Below are 12,512 nucleotides of genomic sequence, written 5' to 3'. Positions count from 1 at the left end.
AGGCGGGTGCGCTCCGGCCCTGGGGCTGTGCGCCCTGTGCTCAGGGTGGCTGGAGGTTCTGGGGCTGGGGGATGTGCGTCCCCCACCCAGCACTCGGGGTCTGGGGGACCGTGCGTCACCTGCCTGGCATTTGAGGGTTGGGGTCTTGGGGGGGGGCCATGTGCCACTGGCCTGCCCATCTACTGCTCTAGGGCTGGAGGGGGTTGCGCACTTCCCAGCGTTTGGGGGGGGGGTGCCACCGGCTGCCTGCCCAGTGCTCAGGGGGCATGGGGGGATTGTGCTCCGCCTGCCCAGAATGCTGGTGAGGGGCTGACCCATGTTCCTCACAACCTCTGCTGTGAAGACTGATGGAAAGCATTCATTTAGCTTCTCTGCATCGGCCTTGAGTGCCCCTTTAGCACCTCGATTGTCCAGTGGCCCCACTGACTGTTTGCCAGGGTTCCTTTTTCTGATGTACTTAAAAAAAAATTATTGTTAGTTTTTATGTCTTTTGCTAGTTGCTCTTCGAATTCTTTTTTGGCCTGCCTAATTAAACGTTTACACTTGACTTGGCAAAGTTTATGTTCCTTTCTATTTTCCTCAGTAGGATTTGACTTCCATCTTTTAAAAGATGTCGTTTGTCTCTAACCACCTCTTTTACTCTGTAGTTTAGCTATGGTGGCATTTTTTGGTCCTCTTGCTTTTTTTTTTTTTAAATTTGGGATACACATTTTGTTTGAGCCCCTATTATGGTGTTTTGAAAAAGTTCCCATGCAGCTTGCAGGCATTTCACCCTTGTGACTGTTCCTTTTAATTTCCATTTAACTAGCCTCATTTTTGTGTAGTTCCCCTTTTGAAATTAAATGCTACTGTGGTGGGTTTCTTTTGTATTCCACCCCCCTCCAAGGATGTTAAATTTAAATATATTATGGTCACTATTACCAAGCGGTTCAGCTATATGCACCTCTTGGACCAGATCCTGTGCGCCACTTAGGACTAAATCAAGAATTGCCTCTCCTCTGGTGGGTTCCAGGACAAGCTGCTCCAAGAAGCAGTCATTAATGGTGTCTAGAAATTTTATCTCTGCATCCCATCCTGAGGTGACGTTCCCAGTCAATATGGGGATAGTTGAAATCCCCCATTATTATTGGGTTTTCTGTTTTTGTAGCCTCTCTAATCTCCCTGAGCATTTCACAGTCACCATCACTTTCCTGGGCAGGTGGTCAGTATATTCCCAGTGCTATACTCTGATTATTCAAGCATGGAATTTGCCATAGAATCTCTATGGATAGACTGTTTGGTGCATTTAAGATTTTCCCTATATTTGATTATATGCTTTCTTTCACATATAGTGCCACTCCCTCACCAGCACGACCTACTCTGTCATTCCTATATATTTTGTACCCTGGTATTACCGTGTCCCAATATCTATCATCATTCCACCAAGTTTCTGTGATGCCTGTTATATCAATATCCTCATTTGGTACCCGGAACTCCAGTTCACTCATCTTAATGTTTAGACTTCTAGCATTTGTGTACGAGTACTTACACAATTTGTCAATATTCAGTTGTCTGCCTTCATATGATGTAACTGAATGGGACTCTCTTTCCTTTGACTGACTCTCTTCAGTTCCTACCTGTGCACTTTGTCAACTTCTATTCTCTCCTCCTTACTAGGACATAGAGAATCTCCATTAATAGATCTTCCCCTAAGGGATGTCTCTGTCTGAACCCTGTGCTCCTCTGCACTGGTTGGTTTTCCCCCAGCCCTTAGTTTAAAAACTCCTCTTCCACCTTTTTAATTTTACATGCCTGCAGTCTGGTTCCATTTTGGTGTAGGTGGAGTCCATCCTTCCTGTATAGGCTCCTCCTTTCCCAAAAGGTTCCCCAGTTCTATATAAACCTAAACCCCTCCTCCCTACACCATTGTCTCATCCACGCATTGAGACCCTGCAGTTCTGCCTGTCTGACTGGCCCTGCGCATGGAACTGGAAGCATTTCAGAGAATGCTACCTTGGAGGTCCTGGACTTTAACCTCTTATCTAGGAGCCTAAATTAGGCCTCCCAGGCTTCTCTCCTATCTTTTCCTATCTCATTGGTACCTACATGTACCACAACCACTGGCTCCTCCCCAGCACTGCACATGAGTCTGTCTAGATGTCTGAAGTGGTCCGCAACCTTCGCACCTAGCAGCCAATTCACCAGAGAATATTAGGGGACTGCCAGGGCCATCGAGTCTAACCCCCTGCCAAGATGCAGGATTTGTTGTGTCTAAACCATCCACAACAGATGGCTCTTCAGCCTCCTTTTGAAAACCTCCAGTGAAGGAGCTTCCACAACCTCCCGAGGCGTCTGTTCCATTGTCCTACTGTTCCTACAGTTAGGAAGTTTTTCCTGAGGTTTAATTGGAATCTGCGATGCTGCAGTTTGAATCCTTTGCCTCTTGTCCTGCCATCTATGGCAAGAGAGAACAACTTTTTTCCATCTTTTTTATGGCAGCCTTTCAAGTATTTGAAGACCACCATCATGTCCACCCTTAATCTCCTCTTTTCTAAACTAAACATACCCAGTTCCTTCAGCCTTCACTCATATGGCTTGCATTTCATCTCTTTGATCATCTTTGTTGCTCACCTCTGGATCCTTTCCAGATTCTCCACGTCCTTTCTATACATTGGTGACCAAAACTGGACACAGTACTCCAGCTGAAGCCCAACCAGTGCTTAGTAGAGAGGTACTATCACCTCCCGTGACTTGCATGCTATGCCTCTGTTAATGCAACCTAAAATTGCATTTGCTTTTTTTGCAACAGCATCGCATTGCTGACTCATGTTGAGGTTGTGATCCACCACAACTCCCAGATCCTTTTCAGCCGTGCTTCTGCCAAGCCGGTTATCCCCCAGTCTGTATTTGTGCATTTGGTTTTTCTTCCCTAAGTGTAGCACCTGACATTGGTCTTTGTTGTATTTCATTTTGTTCTGTATATCCCAGTTGTCCAATTTATCAAGATCCCTCTGAATCTTAGCTCTATCCTCCAAAGTATTGGCAATCCACCCTCCCCCCCACCTTTGTGTCATCTGCAAGTCTGATCAGTCTGCTCCCTATTCCTACATCCCTGGTCATTAATGAAGATGTTAAACAACACCGGGCCCAGAACAGCTCCCTATGGAACCCCACTTGAGACCTCCCTCCAGTCCGACATCATCCCATTCATAGTTACTCTTTGTTTGTGGTTGTTTAACCAGTTATGTATCCACTCAATGGTAGTTCCGCTGAGCCCGCATTTCTCCAGCTTATCTATCAGAATGTCCTGTGGGACTGTGTCAAAAGCCTTGCTTAAGTCCAGGTATATTATGTATTCCGCATCCCCCACATCCACCAAGTCAGTTACCCTGTCAAAGAAGGAAATCAATCTGGTTTGGCATGATTTGTTCTTGGTAAATCCTTGCTGGTTGCTAGTGATCATCCCTTCATCCTCCAGGTACTCACAAATGGAATGTTTTATACATTGCTCTCAGGTATTGAAGTCAGGTTAAATGACTGGTCTACAGTTCTCCAGCTCCTCCTTTTTCCCCTTTCTACATTAGCCCTTCTCCTGTTTTCCAGGACCTCTCCTGTCATCCCCGAATTTGCAAATATTATTGCCAGTGGCTCCAAGATTTCTTCAGCTAATTCCTTCTGTACCCTGGGGCTAATAGTATCCAGCCCTGCTGATTTGAATTCAGCCAAATGTGGTTCTCCTGGTCATCGCAGAGCCAGCCATCTATATTTGTAATAATCGAATCCCCAGTTACTATTACCCGGCTCTTCCTACGAACAGGAGTCCCCTCCCCTGGAGAGGACGGAGGAGCTGTTCTGGGTTGGGGAGACTCCCTCCCCCACATGGGAATATAGGCTGCGGTGTATGTGGCCTGGTGATCAGAGCTCATGGGGACTTGGAGCATGACCACAGGGCGTCAGGACTCCTGGGTTTGATCCCTAACTCAGGGAGGGGGCTGGATATTGGGATTAGTCACCCCCCCATTTGTCCCCTCCCCCCAGGCCTACGACGGCTTTGCCTCCCTGGGCATCTCGCGGGTGCTGGAGCCAGCTGACATGGTGTTCCTGACGGTGCCCGACAAGCTCATCGTCATGACCTACCTGTGCCAGATCCGCGCCTTCTTCACGGGCCAGGAGCTGAACGTGGTGCAGATTGCGAACCACAGCAGCCAGAGCACCTACAAGGTGGGCAAGTTTGACTCAGACCCCGCCTTCTCCATTGACCCCGCCCGCTTCTACGCTGAGCGCTTCCAGGGCGCTGCCAAGGGGCCTGAGGAGCCTGGGAGCACTGCCCCTGCTGCAAGGGATGATGGAAAGGCAGCGGCCAATAAAACTGTGACAGGAGAAGCTGCATTAGCCAAGAAACTGGAGGCAGAACTCACCGCCCCAAAGGATGCTGGGACTGATGCCAAGACAGGTGATGCAAAGGATGCTGGGAAAGTGACTATAAATGGCACCATATCTCAAACAGCTGTGCAATCAGAGGTGGAGCCCTCTGTTGCAAAGGATGCTGGGAAGGTGCCAGTCAATGGTGCGACAACCGAGCCAGCCATGAGTCCAGAGGCAGAGCCACCCACCCCAAAGGATGGAGGGAACAAAACTGCAAAGGATGCTGGGAAAGCATTGGTCAATGGTGCAATGTCCCAATCGGCCAAGAAACCAGAGCCAGAGCCTCTTGGCCCAGAGGATGCTGGGAAGGTGCCGACCAACGGTGACGAGAAGCTGGTGCCTCCTCCACGGCTGAAGCGTCAGTCTGTGCGGAATGGGGATGCGCCAGACCAGGCCGAACGATCCCTGCAGCGCTCACTATCTACAGGCAGCCAGGGCCCTGTGGCCCCACCACGCTCCCATAGCAGCAAGTCGAGCTTCTCCCACGTGCGTGATGCAGACCTGCTCAAGAAGCGGCGCTCGCGGCTCAAGAGCGAGTCACTGTCGATGGACGAGGGGGAGGCAGGCGGCCCCCCAGGGGAGACACCACGGAGGAGGTTTGACTGGCTAGGAACGGTGAGTGGGGAATGGGAAGGGGCTCAGTTATTGCAGGATTTCTCCAGGGCACTGCTTTGTTGTAGGATCTGCATGCACTCGTTTGTTATGGTAGAGTCTCCCAGGAGCACTGGTTCATTATTATAGGGTAGCTCATAAACAGCGTACATAGTCCTAGTATTTATGAAAGACCCTCCCTCCTGGAATACTCTAATAGCAACCTATGCATTAGCGGCTGCATAGACTGGTTTGTTATGGTAGGGTCTCATGGGAGCTGGTTTATTATTGTAACATCCCCTATCCCTTTTCTCCACCTCCCACCACCAGGACGACCGTGAAGGCATGATGACCCCTAAGGCGGGACCCCCTACTTCTGCCAGGACTCAGCCATCCCCAGGTGAGCCCGGGCTTTCTGCAGGGTCTGCTTTATTTAGCAGCATCAGGTTTTAGGATGAAGGGGCAAGATGGATCCTTAAGGGGGAGCAGGGTGGTTGTGTCAATTTTGACACACCGCAAGCCCAGAGTGTCCAAGATGTTAGCAGACCCCTATCACTGCACAATACTAAAGTGCTAATCCAGGCTCAGGGTGTGGAATTCGGAGACCTCAGCCTGCTTATTCCCAGGGCAAATACTCCATTAAAAATCCCTTTAACCTTGTATTAAAGACACAGAAAAAGAAGAGGCAGGAGAAAGAGTTACCAGGGGGAGGGTGTCTCACAAAACAGGGTGAGTGGGCAACAAAATGGCAGATGAAATTCAAGCATTGATAAGTGAAGGTAATGCACACTGACAAAAATAACCCAAGTATGCAGATCTAATGGTGGGGGTCTAAATTAGCTGTTACCACCCAAGAAAGAGATCTTGGAGTCACTGTGGAGAGGTCTCTGAAAACTTCAGCTCAGTATGCAGCAACGGCCAAAAAGGCTAATGGGCTGTTTGGAATCATTAGGAAAGGGATAGAAAATATAATGCCACTATAGAAATCCATGGTACGCCCACACCTTGAATACTGTGCCAGGTTCTGGTTTCAAAAACAATAGAGTGCCACTGGAAATGGTTCACAGAAGGGCTGGCAAGATGATCAAAGGGACGGAACAGTTTCCATATGAGGAGAGGCTACAAAGATAAGGGCCGTTCAGCTTGGAAAAGGGACAACGAAGGGGGGACAGGATAGAGGTCTAGACAATTGTGAATGCTGAGGGAAAGGTGATGAGAAGTTTTATTTACCCTTTCTCTAAATACAAAAATGGGGTCACCTGATGAAATTGATAGGCAACAGGTTTAATACAGCCAAGAGGACACAACTCACAATTAACCCGCAGAACTCATTGCCATGGGATGTTGTGATGGTCAAAAATAGATCCATACTAAAAAACAAACTAGATAGCCATTGATGGACCCGTCCTCCATGAACTATTAGCCAGGATAGTCGGGACCCAACTCCCTGTTCGGGGCAACCCTAGACCTCTGCTGGTAGCGGCTGGGATTCAGCTGGAGCCGGCAGAGATGGCAATGTCAGGTGGGTCCCTCTCTCTGGCCCCGGGCTTCCCTCAGGATTAGGGTGAAGGAGGCACCATGGTATTGTGCTGCCTCCTCAAGTTCCAGGAGACCATGGGGGTGGCAGCCATGTTGGGGAAACTTGCTTCTCCTTCCTGGCCGCTGTCACCCAGCCAGCTAGCTTCCACTCCCCTCTGTGTTTTGGCCACTGCTTAGGCCTGGTTTCCAACATCCCAATGTTGGCCCATTGATTTCCAGGCCCATGCGCCTCATTTGCCAGACACAATTACCATACAGTAGCTGCCCTCTGCTCAGAGTAGTTGTGTCTGTCTCCCTGCCTCACCTTTGCCCCTCAGCAGCTATTGTTCACACCCCAATAATTACAACAGGGCTGGCGAATGGGGTTTAATTGCCTCTCGAGACCCCAATCTAACTGCCTCTCTCTGTCTTCTCCCCCCCAGAGACAGCCCCGTCCCACAGTGCTACCCCTCAGGAGCCGTCCCGGGATCCCAGCAATGAAACCAGCACCGCAGAGGAGGAGGTTCCGGTAAGGATGGGTAATTGGGGGAGGTGGTGGCAGGGACTGGGAAACAGGGCCTTTCCCCTCAAGGGGGCACTGGGTCTGACCTCCTGCCTCCCTGGCAGCGGTTCCAAGACACCAGCCAGTACGTGGTGGCTGAGCTGCAGGCGCTGGAGAATGAGCAGAAGCAGATTGATGCCCGGGCAGCCGTGGTGGAGAAGGATCTGCGTCGCCTCATGGAGTCAGGTGCTGCGCCGGGACACATACAACAGCCCTGCGGGCAGCTGGGACTAGAGATCAGGCACTGTCCTGTGCCCTCACCCCATCCAGCACTGTGGCCTCTCAGTACCACCTGCTGGCGGCTTCTGGAACTGCTCAGGACCCCTTGGTGATGCAGTTATGGAGTGGGAACCCCTCATGGGGGGGATGTGCTCTGCATGGATGCCATGTCGCTGCCCTACCACCCCCAGCTGGGCTTGAAGGGAACAGGCAGTTAATAGGGGTGGAGAGAAGTTGGGGAACTCACCAGGGGACGACCCCATCCCATCATTGAGCCATGCTCACCCCCCTGCCCCATCAACACTCACCGCTGCATTGCCACACAGGTGCAAATGCCACTTGCTGGTTCCTGTAGTGTACTCACACCCCACTCTCCCCTACCTGCCATTGCAGGCGCAAACCGGACCCAGGAGGAGGAGCTGATCCAGGAGTGGTTCACACTGGTCAATAAGAAGAATGCGCTGATCCGGCGCCAGGACCAGCTGCAGCTGCTGTGAGTGATCCTGGGGGGAGAGTGGTGGCTGGGCTTTTCGTGATCATCCAAACCATTGCAGGGGAGAGAAGGTGTAACCTTGGGACTAACCACACCCCCACACCATTTTCTCCTTCCCCACCCCAGGATGGAGGAGCAGGATCTGGAAAGACGATTTGAACTACTGAGCCGGGAGTTGAGAGCCATGTTAGCTACTGAAGGTGAGGGCTGGGTCCCTGAGAGCAAAGGGGACTGGCAGTCTGTGGAAGGGGGGTGGGGACTGGCTCTTCCTCTGGGTTCTCAGCTGAGATGTCTCTCCAACTCCTGCAGATTGGCTCAAGACGGAAGCCCAGCAGAGGCGGGAGCAGCTCCTATTGGAGGAACTGGTGTCGCTGGTGAACCAGCGTGATGAGCTGGTGCGAGACCTGGACATCAAGGAGAGAATGTGAGTCTGGGCATGGTTTTCAGATGGGGGGGGTTTGAGGTCAGGCGTTGCACCCTACATTTTAACTTGCATCTTCCCCCTCCCCCAACAGAGCCTTGGAGGAAGATGCCAGGCTGCAGCGGGGCCTGGAACTGCAACGGCGCAAATACAGCCGCAAAGATAAGTGCCGCATCAGCTAAGAGGCAGATGGCCACTCCACAGTCCTTGTCAGTGTCCTGTGGCTGGGATTCTACCCAGGATGCCCGCCTGCCTCTTAAAGGGCTCAAAGGTTTGCCTGCTGCTGCTGTTACCTCAGTGCCTCACTGTGTTACCCTTGTACATTTTGCTGGTTTCCCTTCCAGTCTGGCCCCACTCTAGGACAGATGCAATTTCCCAGCCTTCTCCAATGAATGCCAAGGGGAGCACATGGAGCCTGGCTGTCCCCTGTGGCAGAGGGAAACAGTCTATTGGGGGTAGGGTGGGGCTATTTATTTGTGTGTGTGTGTGAGAGACTTTGTTCAGCTGGGTGTCCCTTCCCCACCCTGTCAGCTGCCATTTCACAGCCAAGTTGTTGGGGTTTTATCATGGTACAAAGTTGAGGGGAGGGCAGAGAACAGAAGTGCCTTGAGAATGCTGTCCAGCCATGTGTTGTAAGGGCAAGTTTCAATTCCTTGTTCCCTGGGTATTTGCACTAATTTGTAACTGTTTGAAATATGAAATAAAGAGATGTGAAAGAAAGCCAACTCATACACTGCTGCAACTGAGTTGTATATAACAGCTGCACTCAAAAGGAGTCAAAATTTCCAGAGATCTGCTACAGGGCTATCTATGTAGCAAATCCTCTGATCTATACACAGTATAGTCACTCTTCTTACTACATTCTGTTGGCCACCAAGTCAACTTTGCTGTGATGCCTCCATGGATGGGTGGTGGGAGGAGAATAAGACCAGGCCATTTGCCCCAAGGGGTGTGTGTGTGTGTGTGTGTGTACACAAATGTTTTGGTGGCTTTAAAAAGGAGTTGGTGGCTCTGCCAATTTAACTTCAGGAATAACAAGTAAATATGCACATGCACAAATCACTGTAATTTATTTATGTAGTTTAAAACTGTGAAAAGTGATGGTAACATACAGGTGAACCCAGGAACAAATGTTTACTTGTTGGGGGTGGGGCGCTCCCCGACCTTTTCCTTTTTCAAGCAGCAGCAACAACAACATGCTATAAGGACAATTGCCTGAGCCGCCCCCTCCCCCCATGCCACAAGAGCTCTGATGAAGCCAAAGCCTGAGCAATGTAGCTTCTGCTTCAGCCCCATGCAGTGGGGCTTTGGCTTTCTACCCTGGGCCCCAGCAAGTCTCTTGCTGGCCCTGGACCCCTGGTTGAGTACCACGGCTCTAAGTCATCTTCAGAGACTCTCTGCTTGACACCTTCCCCCCCCCCCCCCGGAGCAGTGGGTGCCCATTGCTGGATGCCTGAGCCCCCTACTGGGGGTCTGAAACGCCCGGGCTAACTCCCGCCCTCCCCCTGTCTGAGCCCCAGTAACCTTGTCAGTGAGTCACGAACAGACCAGGCCAGAGTAACCCCCGCCCCCACGATGGTTAAAATGTGCGGGACGTGAGTGAGGGCTGGGGGGGGGGGGGCTGCTGCTGCTCCAGCGCCCGCGCCAAGAAACGGGTCACAGCCTCAAACCCACCCGCGCTGCCTCGGCTCACGCCTCTCCTTTGGCTCCGCGTGCAGCAGCGACTTCCGCTCGCCCCCGCGTAGGCCGCTTCCGGGCTTATACCCCGCCCCATTGGCCGCCGCCCCGACCAATCCGAGCTGAGTCCCCGTCTGGCTCCACGGCTGGGCGGGGGTCTGTTTCTAAGAGCGCACGCGCCGGGCCTTGGTTTTTTCAGGGCGCATGCGCCGCTTCGCCCGTCTGGCGGGGGCGGGCTCGCCCAGCAGGAGCCCCGCGATTGGTGGGTGCTGCGCTGAGGGAGAGCGTGGCTCGAGCAGGGTTGGCGTGATCCACTCCTCCGCGGAGAGGGGGGCTCTGGGGAGGCCAAAGGGTGACCAGATGTCCCGATTTTGGGGTCTTTTTCTTATATAGGCTCCTATTACCCCCCACAGCCCCCGTCCTGATGTTTCACACTTGGGGCTGCCCCTGGGACCTCCCCCGAGCGAGGTTAATGGAGCCAGCGCTTCAGCCCCCAGGGCAGAGCCCAGCCTCGAGGATCCACCGGGGGGGGGGCGATTTCTAACCCCCATGGGCGCAGGAATCTCATGCGGGGGGAGGGAGGTTTAGCAGGGAGGGAAACGCCCTGGGGGCCGGAATGGCTGCAGGGGTCCTCCAGCCTGTGCCCAGCACGGGATGCTGCTGCTGGGGCTCAGAGCGGGCACCGCCAGCCAGGCACGGTCCCGCCTCGCATTCGAGAAAAACAGCCCCCCCCCGTGCCTGAGCTTGGAAATGGAAGACCAGGAGCCTTGGGGCTAAACAACTGTACACACTTACACTGGAATGTCATGGTGACTTTACCAGCATCCTCGGAGCAGTACACCCTCCCCTTCCCCAGGTGCAGTAATGAAGCAAAGGTAACCTACCTCATGGAAGGTATTGTCCCAGTTTTACAGATAGGGAAACTGATGCACGAAGACAGGTGGTTTATTCAAAGGCACACAAAAATGAGGAGTCCTGACTCTCAGTCCTCTCTTCGTATTGAGAGATGGTGGTGAAAAGCCCCCTACCCCCGCCATAGATTGGGATGGGAAGGAATACACCCTCGCTCTCCCCAGGAGACATCTGCAGCCTCTACAATAAAAAATACTAAATGCAGCAAAAACTGTAGCCAAAAAAAGAGCCACCAGCCCACAACAGCTGTACCACGTCAGCCCCAGAGAGCATTGCTGGCAGATGGCTTCCTATTGCTTTCACAGAGGCTTTTATACAGGGATCCTTTCCTGTCATGCTCAGAGGCACAGCTAAACCCAGCTCAAACACTCCTGATAGGCAGGGACCCAAGCAAATTGCAGCACCCCAAGCATTTCTCCCTTCTTTGTGGTCAGAACCCAGAAGCAAAGTAAGCAAAAAACAAAGCTGAGGAAGGAAATAAACCAAAACATTATAATAACAAGATCCCTAGCCAAAGCAATACGATTAGGTGACGTTAACCGGCAGCTGAGACCAGTGGCGCATGCTTGAAAGGGTTTATTGTTGAAAATTATCTCGTGGTTTTGACCGATGGTGGCCCAACTAGATTTAATGCAGCAGATGACCGTTTTTCTTGCTTAGCCCTGGGAATTATAACAGCAGATATTGCAAGTAGATGCAACTGGAAAATGTGTAAGGAGGAAGGAATGGGAGTGATCATTTGCCTACACTTATTACTTTTCAAGGATGAGGTGAGTTGAAGGTAATGAAAAATGACCCCCCCTTGTATTTTCAGAAAGCTACCTGGGAACTATTTACAAGTAAGTTACTGATTTTGTGACTGTTCATTGTGAGAGTGATGACAGAGAATTTCAATGACGATGTAATAAAGGAATTATGGCTACTGTAGCTGTTGCTATTAAATAGGATACTGAAGTACATATCCCAAAACAATACCCTCCCTTCCATGGTAGAATGAGTTGTGCAAAATGATAGCTAAAGAATGGAACAAAGCTTATAAAAAGGCAAAAAAGACAATCAATAGTAGAGATCTAACAAAGTAAAAAAGTAATAAGGAAATAGCACAAAGCATTATTAAAAACAAACAACTAAAGAACAAAGACAAAGTTGGAATCCATGCTGTGGGCAGACAAACATGCCAAGACATCAGAAACATTCAGGCTAAGCCCTGGTCAGTCTACATTATAAACTTCGCTATAACTACATTGCTCAGGAGTGTGAGAAATCCACACCCTGGAGTGACACACTTATACTGACCTATCTCCCCGTGTAGACAGCGCAATGTCAGCAGGAGATCTTCTCCCATCCACATAGCTACCATCTTTCAGGGAGGTGGATTAACTTCACTGATGGAGAAGTTCTCCTGTCAGTGTAGTAGCGTCTTCACTGAAGCATTGCAGCATTTTAAGTGTAGACCTGCCTAAGGGCATGGCTACACTTGCAGATGTAGAGCGCTGTGAGTTAAACCAGCCTTCGGAGAGCACATTAGGGAAAGTGCTGCAGTGTGTCCACACTGACAGCTGCAAGCGCACTTGCAGTGGCATTGGGAGTGGTGCATGATGGGTAGCTATCCCACAGAGCCCCTCTTCCCATTCTGGTGCTGTGACTTGTGGGAAGGGTGCAGGGGGTGCTGGTCATTCTGGGTCCTGTTCCAATGCCCCGTGATGCATCGGTTC

General features: G+C 51.2%; 1 protein-coding gene and 1 long non-coding RNA gene across 3 annotated transcripts in view; one reads left to right on the top strand and one right to left on the bottom strand.

Moving 5' to 3' along the window:
• The window catches only part of EHBP1L1 (EH domain binding protein 1 like 1), a 28,517-nt gene extending 19,580 nt beyond the window's left edge, over positions 1-8,937 (top strand). For both annotated transcript variants that reach the window (XM_084633877.1, XM_084633878.1), the window contains 8 exons: positions 4,018-5,019; positions 5,326-5,395; positions 6,957-7,042; positions 7,141-7,261; positions 7,688-7,787; positions 7,914-7,987; positions 8,097-8,211; positions 8,303-8,937. In XM_084633877.1, the coding sequence (XP_084490003.1) occupies positions 4,018-5,019; positions 5,326-5,395; positions 6,957-7,042; positions 7,141-7,261; positions 7,688-7,787; positions 7,914-7,987; positions 8,097-8,211; positions 8,303-8,390 (1,656 nt within the window). In that variant the 3' untranslated portion in view covers positions 8,391-8,937. The remainder of the gene's footprint in view (positions 1-4,017; positions 5,020-5,325; positions 5,396-6,956; positions 7,043-7,140; positions 7,262-7,687; positions 7,788-7,913; positions 7,988-8,096; positions 8,212-8,302) is intronic.
• Positions 8,938-9,261: 324 nt separating this feature from the next.
• LOC311523669 lies at positions 9,262-11,223 on the bottom strand. The gene is made up of 2 exons (XR_014712400.1): positions 10,770-11,223; positions 9,262-10,221 (listed from the first exon to the last, which is right to left on the bottom strand). It is a non-coding gene; the product is annotated as an uncharacterized lncRNA (long non-coding RNA).
• Positions 11,224-12,512: the final 1,289 nt, after the last annotated feature.

This window comes from Lepidochelys olivacea, assembly GCF_965140295.1.
Source record: "Lepidochelys olivacea isolate rLepOli2 genome assembly, chromosome: 7".
Lineage (NCBI taxonomy): Eukaryota > Metazoa > Chordata > Testudines > Cheloniidae > Lepidochelys > Lepidochelys olivacea.
Note: the sequence above shows the minus strand (reverse complement) of the source record. Positions and strands in the feature narration are given on the sequence as shown.